Source organism: Paroedura picta, chromosome 3 (genome assembly GCF_049243985.1).
Source record: "Paroedura picta isolate Pp20150507F chromosome 3, Ppicta_v3.0, whole genome shotgun sequence".
Taxonomy (NCBI): Eukaryota; Metazoa; Chordata; class Lepidosauria; order Squamata; family Gekkonidae; genus Paroedura; species Paroedura picta.
Window position 1 is genome coordinate 28,540,812 of NC_135371.1, and position 12,917 is coordinate 28,553,728.

At 43.5% G+C, this 12,917-nt stretch overlaps 1 protein-coding gene across 5 annotated transcripts in view; it reads right to left on the minus strand.

Annotated features, from left to right (window-relative positions):
* The window catches only part of CNTN3 (contactin 3), a 232,517-nt gene that overhangs the window by 55,178 nt on the left and 164,422 nt on the right, over positions 1-12,917 (minus strand). For all 5 annotated transcript variants that reach the window (XM_077325207.1, XM_077325206.1, XM_077325202.1 and 2 more), the window contains 3 exons: positions 11,915-12,051; positions 7,784-7,913; positions 4,913-5,063 (listed from right to left, as the gene is read on the minus strand). In XM_077325207.1, the coding sequence (XP_077181322.1) occupies positions 4,913-5,063; positions 7,784-7,913; positions 11,915-12,051 (418 nt within the window). The remainder of the gene's footprint in view (positions 1-4,912; positions 5,064-7,783; positions 7,914-11,914; positions 12,052-12,917) is intronic.

Genomic DNA, 12,917 nt, shown 5'->3' on the forward strand with positions numbered 1-12,917 from the left:
ATAATAACACAATCAAGTTGGTTAGATTTAAGGCCAAATAGGACATGACAGGACAACTAATACCAAACTCCTTCATTCTCTTATTTTGTTGTATTGTTTTCTTCATTTTCCCTCGCCCAATTCTAATATTGGAAGTGAGATGGGCTGCGTGAAAAATGCTTCCAACTGTACAGCCCAGTAGCAACCTTTACTAGCGTAATAGATTTTCTGTCATCCCAGCCCTTCAAACACACTCAGTGTTGTTCCCACACTTAGATACGATATGCTGGACATGTGAATAAATACACACAGATGTCCCTGTTGTGTCTTTGGCCCTTGGTGAAATTTTCTACACAGCAGGAATTTGGACTTTAGTTTCCTAAAGCGCAAGGGAACACACCAGCCACTGCTCCACACTGCCTCAACGATGTGACATGATATTATATCTTGAAGGACGGAGAAAAGCAAATACAACAGAATCCCGTGAGAATCTCTTATCCTTTTGTCGTAAAGACAGTGACATTCTTCCCTTTTTTATATAGGAACATGAACTAGGACAGGGGAAAATATGATCATACTTCCTTCAACACCATCTCCTTTCAATCTTCCTTCTTACTGTTTGTTGAGAAAGCCGTTTTGATTTTTTAAGGCATCTTCACCTGCCATCCCTCATTCGCCTTCTGTTTTTTTTAGCTAGGACGATCAGGACTGCATGTGGTATTCAGGGTCTAAGGGTGTTAATACCGATTTATATAACAAGAGTAAAAGATTTCCAATACTATTTCCCACCTCATTCTTCATACTTCAGCTCCCTTTGTTTTGACTGCTGCTGCGGACTGAGCATATGTCTTCACTGAAATGACGCACCAACCCTAAGCAGTTACAGGTTAATTTGTAACAACTTAGCCCTGTACATGAGTAGTTCAGTTTATCCCTTCCAACACACATTACCTTGCATTTGTCAGCATTGATTCTGATCTGTCATGGTGCTGCCTGGTTGCCTGGCTTTATTAGTTCCCTTGGCACCACTTCGACTATCCAGAATAATTTGTATCACCTGCTGATTTGCTAGGGCACTGGCTTTTCTCTTCACAGTGGATTTTTAGAGAGGGGAAAAAAGACACCCCACAGGAGTCAACCCATTGTTAAGCGTCAGTCATTTTGTATTCCCTGTCTTTTTGTATATATCTTAGGATATGAATGGTGGTGGAACTATGACCCTAATCCAATGAGTGATTCCCCAGAAATAATAACATGATTTCTATACCTTTCACTAGAGGCCTGGAATTCATAGAACTTGTGCTAAACACACTGCATATTTTTTGGATAAGGTGCAGAGTATGTATATATATGATACTAGCAGAACAAGAAGAATTCTCCTTTTACTCATGGTCTCTGTCACAAAATCTTTGCTAACTTCCACAAGCAGTAGCTGTTGAGCATTCAACAGACAGGTGGATCAAGGAATCTAGCTCTATAATATAAGCTCTGTCTACCTACTCCAGGGAAGGAAACAGATAAAGAACAATGGAGGAACATTTTGTTGTTGTTCAATACTAGGGGGAAAGCCCGTAGCACTCAGGAATGCAACGGGTGCTAGGATGCAGGCCTGCATTGTGTCTTTCCTGGTTACTGGACTTCTCCCCATGCTCAATCTTGAGTTCCAGCGCGTTGAAATGAGTAGCAGATTCTAATCTCTACAGCCAGGTCTGATATAGGGTTGTGCGATCACTGAAGCCCAAAGAGGCCAGCGCCGCAGCATGGAGGTGGTGGTGGCGTGTGAGCCGGCGCCCTCCCCTCCGTGCCGCAGCACTGGCCGCTTCGGGCTTCAGTGATCACTGAAGCGGCCGAAGCATGCCGGAGCACACAACCCTGGTCTGATCCCTCACTCCTCCTACATCTCTCTCTCTCTCTGCATCTCTCCCTTAATCCAGGCCAGGAGACTGGCCTGGGCATTCTCCCCTGAAAGACTGAGAGCAGGAGACAAAGATCCAGAGCCCAGTGGGGGCCCATGTGATGACACCTGACCTGGGAAAGCAGAAAGTTCAATGCTGGTGGTCATGCTATCAAAAGAAGGCCCCTCTCCAAGCCCCCCCCCCTTACTACAATCTTGTTTTGACATCTACACCAAAAATTAAAGCACTTCTTTCCATACACCCTCTGTCTCCATCCAATGGCCCCTGATATTACTGGGCTTTGCTGGGCTGTTTAGATTGTTGTTTCTGATGTCTCTGCCCTGGGGATTTGTTCATTCCACCCACTGTAGAGGGCAAGCATTTCTAACTGGCAGAGAATCAGTTAATAAGAACTGTATTTAAGTTGCAGCTAGTCCAATTACTAGAAGTAGCAACAGGGCATGTCTCAAATTCAGTTCCCCTGAACAGCTCCCTTCCAATCAGCCTGTCAGATAAATTTTCATAACATTATAATATTTGACCTGCCTCCTTAGAGGAGGGAAATTAAAAGTAGGTGTGAATTTTATCATTATAATTAGGTGGATTCAATGTCCGAGAATAAAACCAGGCATCATGCCAAATAACACTGTTCCTTCTTATCATATACCATGGTTATGAGCGGCACCACTTCTATAAACAAGTGTCTTTAAACTAGCTGCTTACAAACTTCCTAGAACACCAAGCTCCAAGCCCATGCGATCTTTAGTGGCGCAGTTAGATTTGTTAAACTAAATACATGGAAGTTTACAGAACAATACTGATATGGTAAAATATGAAATACTGAGGAGTAAAATATAAAATCCATGGTCAAAAATGAATATATGGCTTTTTCAGTAAATGGCTTATATCTGTAATCCTTAGAGCCTCTTATATTTGTGAAAAGGCACTAAGGGAGGAGCGCTGTCCGGGTCGGTGTCCAGGACACATCCAGTGTCCAGACACTGCTTCCAGCTCAGCGAGCCAATCTGCAAGCAACCAGCAAAGCTGGCCGCCACAGATTGGGCTGGCCCCGACAGAGCCCATCCCCAGAAGCTGGCTGTGAGGCGCGCTCCCAGCCTTGTGGGCAGACAGTCCTCAGCCATGAAGGGCGGAGGACCTCCGGCACCCTGACCAGGCTGCCGCTACTGATGGCCAACAGCGTGACTGCCTGCCACCAATCTTGCCCACACTACAAGGGCCGCAGGATGGTCAGCGGAGGAGGTTGGTGATCCCGCACTGCCCTGCCCAGCCCAGCCGTGCAAGAGCCCGGGTTTGGCTACCCATCGCTCTGGCCGCCTGCCAGCCTGGCTGCCTGCAGGCCACCTCTCCCATACTGACACCATGCCACGCAGGTAGGATTATGGTCATGATCTGCTATTTGTTGGGGTTCTTGTCAATGACATATTGAATCAGCTAAATCAAGCCCAAATTGATTTGGGCTTCTGTGATTTGGCTGTTTTAAACTGATGGGATTTTTGATCCAGCTCCGGCAAGTCTGAAAATACCCAAATCAGCATTGACTTGGGTAGTTTTCATTTTATCTGAGTCGAATCGCCCATTCCCAACAGAAGTGGTGCAAAATTTCCTTCTTTCCCATACACCGGCAGAGTTCTGCCCACCTAGGAGGAAATGATTTCAGACCCTTCCCCTTCCCTGCTGCAGCCTTCCAGCCCATAAACTTTCTAGGGGGTTGAAAATAGCTGCTGGTGACCAGAGGGAATCCAAGAACATCAGTGACCATCAGCACCATCCTCCGAAAGCTTTTGGGATCCAAACCAATGCTACAATCCCCAACATAGTTCCATCTTTTTCTACTTGCAAATCCCACTCAAAACCTTCTGTAAACTGTGGGTTTAATTCCTTTGCTTGGTGCGGTTGGTAAGAGCGGTGGCTTCTAATCTGGCGAGCTGGGTTTGATTCCCCACTCCCCCACATGCAGCCAGTTTTGGTTTTGTCACAGGCTTGACAGTGCTGTTGTCACACAGCAGCCCTGTCAGGGCCCTCTCAGTCTCATCTACCTCACAGGATGTCTGTTGTGGGGAGAAGAAGGGAAGGCGATTGTAAGCCACTTTGAGACACCTTTGGGTAGTGAAAAGCAGGGTATAAAAGCAACTCTTCTTCTTCTAGACAACACCCCCCCCCCCCAATTGAAACAAAGTTCAGGGAAATGCAATCATCCACAATAATCCTTATGTTGTCTTTTCATTCCACCCCCCCCTCCCCGTCCTCTCCTAAATACAGAGAGCAAATACTTGGAGCTGAGACAAGTGTTTTGCTTTTGTCTCGCACACATACACCCATGGCAAAATAAATCAATAATCAACAAGAACAACTATTCATTATTTCAGCTTTGATGTGCCTCCAAATATATAGTCTGTATTATATTCAGGGTTTGTTTTGTTCTTAAGGTTTCTATCTTCTTTGTAATCCTGTAAGCTTCCATTCTTATCTTGTTAAATTAGTTTACTCTCCTCTATACTTCAATCTCTATTCTTTTGTGCACGTTCAGGTATTAATACATGCAGAAATAGCCATCTCACTCCATTTTGTGCATTCGGTGAAGCAGGGTGCTGCTGTCTATGAAAGATCATGCCACAATATATCAACCTCTAAAGTTCTACTACACTTCCAGTCTTTTATTTTTATTTTTTACTGCTATAAACTAACCCACTTAATCTTGACATTTAAATATGTCATGGGAAACACATCTGAAGTGGGGGGCTTGGGAGACTTGTCAGTAGACCTACGTATCATTGCACTGAATTAAGAGTAAAACAAAGCCTTTTAAAAAAATCAAAACTGAGTTTGTATTTGCATGTAGCTGGGGAACATTTTTTACATAGGACAAAAATACCAACTGAGATTAAGGTAAGGAAAATAGGAAACATACATATTTAGTAATTTAGATTTTTAAGGATATCAGTGCAGGCTGTTATTTCATAAAGTGTCTAAAGCAACAGTTTATTAAGAATATGAAAACATTCATATTTGTATAATACCTTTCATTTTCATGGAGCAGCTCACCTCCCTTTCTCCAAGTGATAGATGCTTTAGGGGAAGCCTTTGGCTTGCACTCAAAATGAGCTGAGCTGCCTATTTGTAGTTGAATCAGTTTCTTCATTGGGATTTTAGAGAAGTCAGGAGCAGAAGCTGGCAAAAGGAAGCACATTAACTATAAAACAGGACTTCTCTAACAGCCCCGGCGTGGTCCTACCAGTCGTGTCATTTTTAATTGTCATTGGAGAATTAATATTTGCCACCCCCAGTTCAGGGAATCACAGAAGAAAATCTGACATTGAAACAGCAACTGTACATCGAAATACTAACAAACTGATCTGAAATTTAATCTCTTGCACTCTGCAGTGCAAGTGAGGCTCAGTCAGGTCTCCTCTGAAGCTGTGTCCTTCAGTCTAGATAAGGGAGCTTGGGCAGGCAGGAAAGAGCTGGAGCTAGCACACGGGCAAATGCTGGCAGGGGCTCATGGGAATTGTAGTCCATGAATATCTGGAGGACCACAGGTTGACTACCCCTGTAGTAGACCAACTCATCTAGTAAGCTTCCCCTCCTAGCACAAAGCTTAAATAGGTTGAGAGGAGAGCCACTCTATTTACTGTGGAAGCAGCACCTGAGCTTCATCTTGTCCAAACTTAACTGGAGACAGAATCTTACAAAGGACTGCATACATCACGTTCGGGCCCAGGAGGTAGTGCACAGGCTGCAAATCTGGCACAACACGAGCCTCCTCTGCTCCTGTCAAGTGGAGGGGGATTCTGGCGAGCTTCTGGACAGTTGCTGAAAGGATGGAGGGAAATTCTGACAGAGGAGCTCCCATTGCAGGCTCTTCAGGGGCAAGTTGTGGATCAGATAGACCACGAGAGTCTAGCCTGCAGGGGTCCCCAGGAGTTCCCTGTTCTCTCCAGGCCAAATTTCTAACTCCTCAAGCTCTTCCCTTGAGGCTTGCAAGTTGTAGGACCTCCATAGGGGTAATGGGGGAGGTTGGAGGACCTCCATGGGCATCATGACATTTAACATATACTTTATTGTCATATTGGGGTCTTCACGTTGTGCTTTTCTGCGTATGACTGGATTGAAGTCTCTGCATTACACCCGCCAGTTCAGTTCATGTCTTGTTTGATGGTTGGAAACAGAGAACTGATTGTTTCACAGGATGCCTGAATAAACCATCCACTGCAGAGCAACTGGTATTTGCACATGCAAGGTCCCAGATAGCCCAACTGAATTCTATTACTCCCCACATTTCTGCTGTGTCAGCACTTCACTCAGTAGCTAGTTGTTTAAATAGATGATCAAATTAGTCACAAGTAATACACAGAGCACCAATAAATGCTGTGCATTGAAAAAAAATCCTACAGCTGGGTGTTAATCTAAGTAGTGCTAACCTCTGTAGTTTCTCATGGTGCTAATGGCTGTCAGTCAGTACGAACTGGCAATGTCTTTGTGCATGCACAGTTTTGCAAAAACCTGATGTAATCTTGTTTGTAGCTGTCCAGCATGAACCAAGCAGGCTGGATGATTGGCATATGTCTGACTGACACCTCTGAGAATGGTACGTTCAACTGCTGAACACTTTCCCAGCATTCCCCAGTCTGCATGGGGGCTGATACATATGCTTCTTTTCTTAGGATGGGATGTGTGTTATATTGAGATAAATCCAATGGGCTCCTTCTACGTGAGTTGCATGGCCAGGGACAGACACAGATATACACACCTCTGTCTCATGCTGCGAAGGTAATGTGGAAGTGGTTCTGTCTCACCAAAAACACAGGTCATTAATTAATAGTCTCACTGCCCTTCCAAAAGTGGACTGGGTAAACAGGAAGTTGAACTGTGAGCCTGTTCTAAACAACCTGCACAAATGTCTTGAGAGTCACAATGACAGAGGCTGACGGGAGCACAAAAAAAACTTGCAACTGGATGATGCTGTGGAAGACTGTCTAGATGATTTGTACCTAATGAGCTGCTATCGCCTCTGCAGAAGTATATTATTACCATGGCAAAAATAGGAACTGGGATGCCATTTTGACAGGACTAGACTAGGCATGAATCACAGGCCACATCTGGCAGAACCCACTTGGACTCCACATACTCTCTACTTACAAATGGGAAAATAGGGAGCAAGCTGGGTTAGTAGTAAGGAGCAACGTATACTGCAGGTTCCATGAGGAATGCTGTCTTTGCAAATGTCTCCTTGGACAAGCTGAACAACTGGGGGATGACAGCTGTTCATAATTAAAGAAATACTAGAATCACACTCAACCGTTCTGCAGGATTCTTTCATTTTTGAATTCACCATAAACTCTACCAGTTTAGCTGTCTGCCCACTGCCTTTATAAACAAGCTGACATCACCTGGATGACTGAGTCCTCCCATGGCCCTGTTTAAGGAAGGGGGTCACAGGATTCCACCTCAATGCTTTTAAATGATATTGCTCTCCTAGGAATACCAGAGCCAGAATGCAGAAGGTCAGTGCTACTGAGCAATGTGCTGAGGCAATGTTGCTTTCAGATAGTGTGATTAGTTTTAAACTCTGGGCCTGCATCCAAGCCTTTGTCTCAGCTCGCCCCTAATTAATAATTTATCCCGGTGTCCTGGTTTTAAAGCAGTGAATGATTGGACTGCAAAATACATTGGTTTCAGGGTGGGGGGTTGCCCCCTCCTTCCCGCCCTCATCACTTCTTTCTAGGTATAAGTGAAGAAAAGACTCACTGCTGCAGAAAAGAAGGTGCTTACAGAGATCAAAATTTCATTTTGTCCAAGTTACACTTTTTAAAAAAAGACCATCAATGTAACAATTATTGTAGTCTGGGAACAAATACCTCAAAAGAAAATAAAAGAAAATCTAGACTTACCTACAACTTGGAGTTCGGCACTCGAATATATTGTGCCATGTTTGTTTTCTGCTATGCACTGGTATATGCCAGAATCTGTCAAGTTTAGGTTTGTTATTATCAAAGCCCCGTTTTCAGTTTGTATCCTTCCCTGGGCAGTAAAAGCAAAAAATTAGAAATGTAATATCCTTGAAGGGACTAAGAAGTCAGACAAAGGAGGTATATTTTGACTCTATAAGTTGTGATTTTGCATCAAAAGCAGGACTTGACTGATACCTAAGTAAACTGTGGAGTTTCAGGCATGCTATGTTCAAAGTGAGTACTAGAAGAACAATGGCTTTTATGAGAAGGGAAGGCATTGTAGTTCTATGTAGCAGACATAACCCCCAAACTGGAAACCTAAGCTTAGACATCCTCTAAATACTCTAAAAACAAACAAAAAAACAAGAACCAACTAAAGGCATGCATTTGATTAACAATCCTGACAATAAATTCTCTTTAAATTTGGTAAATACAAGCATGTATACTTCTGCAAAAGGTCTTCCTCTAACTTTCTGGGGTTGTTTTTAAATATATTTCTTTAAAATGTTAAAGATTTATCAGGGATATGACCATATATGGTCATGTCAACCCCCCCCCCCAATGGCCAGTGATGGGGTTGGGAAAAAGAGGGTGCCTGGGTAGGCATGTACACTGCTATGCTTCCCAACAATATTCTGATGATCATGCCATTTCTGGGGGTTCTCAAAGCCTGAAGAATGGTTCAGGGATTTCACAATAGTGAAAAAGTTGAGAAAGGCTAGTCTAGAATATTGGCTATATGGAGGGCTGATTCATGAACGCTGACAATGAAATGACACTGTAGTAGTAGAGTGAGGAAGGGGTAATGAAACCTGTACTTTTTTAAAGATTGCAAGCAATGTTTTCCAGTTATGAATAATCCTTGACACAGAATCCTCGAGTAGACAGAATATTAGCAAAGAAATGAGAACTGATATTTTCTTTTCCTTTTTGCCTAGTCAGATTTTGACTGACAGGAGCTTTCGAAATGTGATTCATCACAAACTGAAGGGGTACAGTTGATTTGCCACTTCATAGCTCTGGCACCTCCATGCATCTTTAATCCCCCGAATGTGCGAACCAAAACGGAGGAACTTTCACTAAGACAGTACATCTCTATGCAGCTTGCTGGTGGGGGCACTACTGCTGGCTGAATTCTCCTCTGCTCCCCCCACCTATTGAAAACCAGATGCATTCATTATGAAATTATGTTATGCCAATGAAAAGTTGGTGATTTAGCCGGCAGAGAATTTGCAAAGGACAAAATAACGTTTAGCATGTAAACATATCTGCAATCAAGTTTAAAAACAAACACATTAAGATTGGACTCTCTCATTTACAGTCTTCGCATTCCTCCTTGCATGAGCAGGTGCCTTCTACTTATGCAAGGTCACCTTTGAGTCCAACCCATATTCTTTTCATCACAAAAAAGTATTAGCCATTTCTGGATGAACTATTCTTGTGATGGCCTAATCACTCTTCATAATGGCTTTTCCTTAACTGGAATATGAAAACCATTATTTTAGCATTATGGAAGAAAACATGTACATTTAAAGAACAATCAACTGTTACCTATAAATATGATGCAAAACAAGAAAGTAAAGTTTATTTTCTCACACCCACGTTAGAAGATCAGATAAGGTGTGAATCCCAGAATTCTCAACTTCTTTCAAAAAATTTTCTTGATAAACTATTTCAAAGCACACATTGTAGTTTACATACATTGTAGGCGACTTGTGTTTTTTCTACAGAGCTTTTATTTTGTTTCAAACTAAAATTCTTAGCCTGGTGATCTTGTTCAAACGTCAACTATCACATTTTCATATCTGTTTGGAAAATACTTGAGTACAAAAAGTATTTCAGATACAGCATTATTAGACTAGTTTGCTTCATAGTGCGAATGAGGATTCCAGACCTATTAAGCAAGCCTCACCCACAAAATGTTCAAGATGCAACCTCCCCTTTGCAGGAAAAACTTTTAAAGGCTCCTTGCTAAGGTCCAGAATCTTTAAAGGGACAACCCTCCCATTTACAACTTTAAAGGGAGTCTTTAAAGGGACCATCCACCCCTGCTTTACAGCTGATTCTGACAGTACATGGGCTGTTAAAGTCAGTTGTAACATGTGTGTGGGGGAGCCGGCAGCCTTTATAGGCTCCCAGCCAAGGCCGGAAGTCTTTAAAGGAACCATCCGCCCATGGGGTGTCAGAGTCGGCTGTAAAGCAGGGGTAGGCAGTCCCTTTAAAGACTCCGGATCTTGACGGGGAGCCTTTAAAGTCTGCCGGCTCCACTCCACTGCAGTACAGCTGATGTTGACTGCCTGCGGGATGTCAGAGTCAGCTGTAATTCAAGGGGAGGGGATCTGGTTGCCTTTAAAGGGACCACCCACCCCAGCCCATGTGTTGTCAGCTGTAATGCAAGGAGAGGTAGGGGGGTTGTAATGCCAAGGTAGAGTAGGGGGAGTATTGAAAAGGAGCACGACCATGCCGGGTTGTCTTTAAACACTCCCTGCCAGCCTGTCAAGGCAGAGAGCTAGTGTTTTAACAGAACATGACCCCATGCAGGCTACAGCTGATTCTGACTGTAGCCTGGCTGTCAGGATCATCTGTAATGCGTGGGGCAGGGTCTCTTTAAGCACTCTCTCTTTACCTGGCAAGTGAAACAAAAACATTTTCATCTGCTGGCAGCCAATACCAACAGACTTCTAAAGTTTTCGTGCCACAACGAAGACATCTCTCTGCTGAGTTACCACCCACCTAATCTCAGAAGGCGGAGGCAACCCAAGCTAGGCTCTTGAAGTAATTTATAAAGTAATTTATCAAGTCAGTACATAAAGGAGTAGACGATCCTTCATGTACATTGGTCCCAAATGATATAGGGCTTTAAAGGTCAACACCAGCACCTTAAATTGTGGCCAGAAACATAATGAGAGCCAGGAAAGATGGACCAAGGCTGAAATGACATGGCCCCTAAAATCCACTCCAGGAAACACTCTGACTGCAGCACTCTACACCAACTGAAGTTTTTGGATACTTTTCAAAGACAGCCTCATATACAGCATACTGCAGAAATCTAATCCAGATACAACTAGAGAATTTATTACAGTGGTAAATCTTTTCTGTCTAGGAAAGCCGGAGAAACAAAGGCACTAATATCCATCAGCTGGAAGTGTGAGATAGAGCTGACTGTTATCCACATATTGGTGACCATCCAAGCCAAATCTGTACATGACCACACTTACAGGTTTCCCATAGGTATATAGGAGACTATATGCAACCTTGCAAAATGCCCAAGACCAAAGGCCAAGAGGCTGAATAGCAGTTCTGCTGCACCACCTACTAAAAACTATCCTACAGGTAGGATTGGAACCATCAAAGAACAGGTAATCCACTAAGGTGGATCCATAACTAGATCTAAACCCAGATTAGAAAGGATATAAACAACTTTCTTCTTTCAGAAATTCCTGAAGTTGTTCAGCCATCACCTGTTCAACTTGCTCAGTGGTCGAACATTTGAGACTACAAGCAGCCCACCTCTTTCTGCTGGCCATAGTCAAAAGGCCTCTGACCACACCGGCTTCACTGGGCCGATACTGTGCGGAAACAATGATGGCCACTCTCCCCGACTTGGAGTATGTTTAAAGAGAAGTGTGCCCATGTCTTATAAGATCCATCTTTAGACTTTAGAGCCGGGGTGGTGTAGTGGTTAAAGAGCGGCAGATTCTAATCTGGAGAACCGAGTTAGATTCCCCATTCCTCCACATGTAGCCAGCTGGGTGACCTTAGAGCTGTTATTGCCGAGCAGTGCTCTCAGAACCCTCTCAGTCCCACCTACGTCATAGGGTGCTTGCTGCGGGAGAGGAAGGAAAAGATGTTCATAAGCCACTTTGGAACTCCTTTGGGTAATGAAATGCAGGGTATAAAAACACAGTTCTTCTCCTTCTCCTTCTCCTCCTATACTGACACTCTAGGGGTCTTCCCTTGCTTTTGCATCATGCACAGTCCCATAGTAAACCAAGGGACTACCTGGGCTCTAACAGATGAGAGATGCAACTTTAATACAGTTTCTTTGAACAACACCCCCTATTCACTCACCTCTAATGTTAAAGCGTCTCCATTTTTCAGCCACCTGTAGGACGGCTTGGGTTTGCCACTGGCCCTGCACTCCCAGTACAAGTTGTCCTCCACTGAAGCTTCAAAATCTTTTATCATCTGAACCCAGTGAGGCTTTGCTGTGAAGGAAAACAAGACGGAAAAAAAGAACCTTAATGAAGAAAAAAAATTACTTTTCCCACCTTTCCAAAAGAACAAGTTAGTGAAACAACTGACCAACTGTGAAAAGTTCTGGCTTCAAAGGCATTCCTTCAATGACGCATTAATGTCACATTGTATTCACTTGCGTCTGTTAACATGACTAACATTATGGCGGTAGGTGCTAATTTCAATGCCATGCCTCGCTGATACAGAAGCATTCATGAGTAAAGGGTCTATAAGAAGCAGAGAATGCAGCCGTGAAATCTCGTTCTTCTTGGAAGTAATTTCCTGCCTCTTCAATTTATTTTGATTTTTTTTCTTTTTTGGTGAACCAATCTTCTTTATTTCTCTGCAGCACCTTTATTACTGGAAGTAGCATGCAAGTCATTGTGGCAAAGGAGGGTCTTTTTGACTTCGGAGAGCTAAGATGGGCATATTTTCCCATTAAGCTGTCACTCCTAGAGAAAGCTCTTCAGGGCCTGAGAGAACATCAAATCATACCCCAATGATCTAAATTATCTTATTTTATTTAATTAATATGCATCCCATTACTCTCCCCAATAGGGATCCAAAGGGGCTTATGTCTTTCTTGGGGGCATATTTCATTTCCATGCCTCCACTTTCCCTCACCACTTTCCCGCCAGAGTAGCTTGTCCTCATCTCCCCTTTTTACCCACCAAGCAACTTTCCTCTAGCTTCCTTCATCCCAAGCTCCCTCACCCCAGGTTGAGCTATCAGGAAAATCTATGGCCTCAACAGCATGGTGTCAACTCAATGCATGGTGGGTAACCTACAGGGCCTTGCAGGGGGCACCTCTCTTTCCCCTGTAACCCTTTTCCCCACA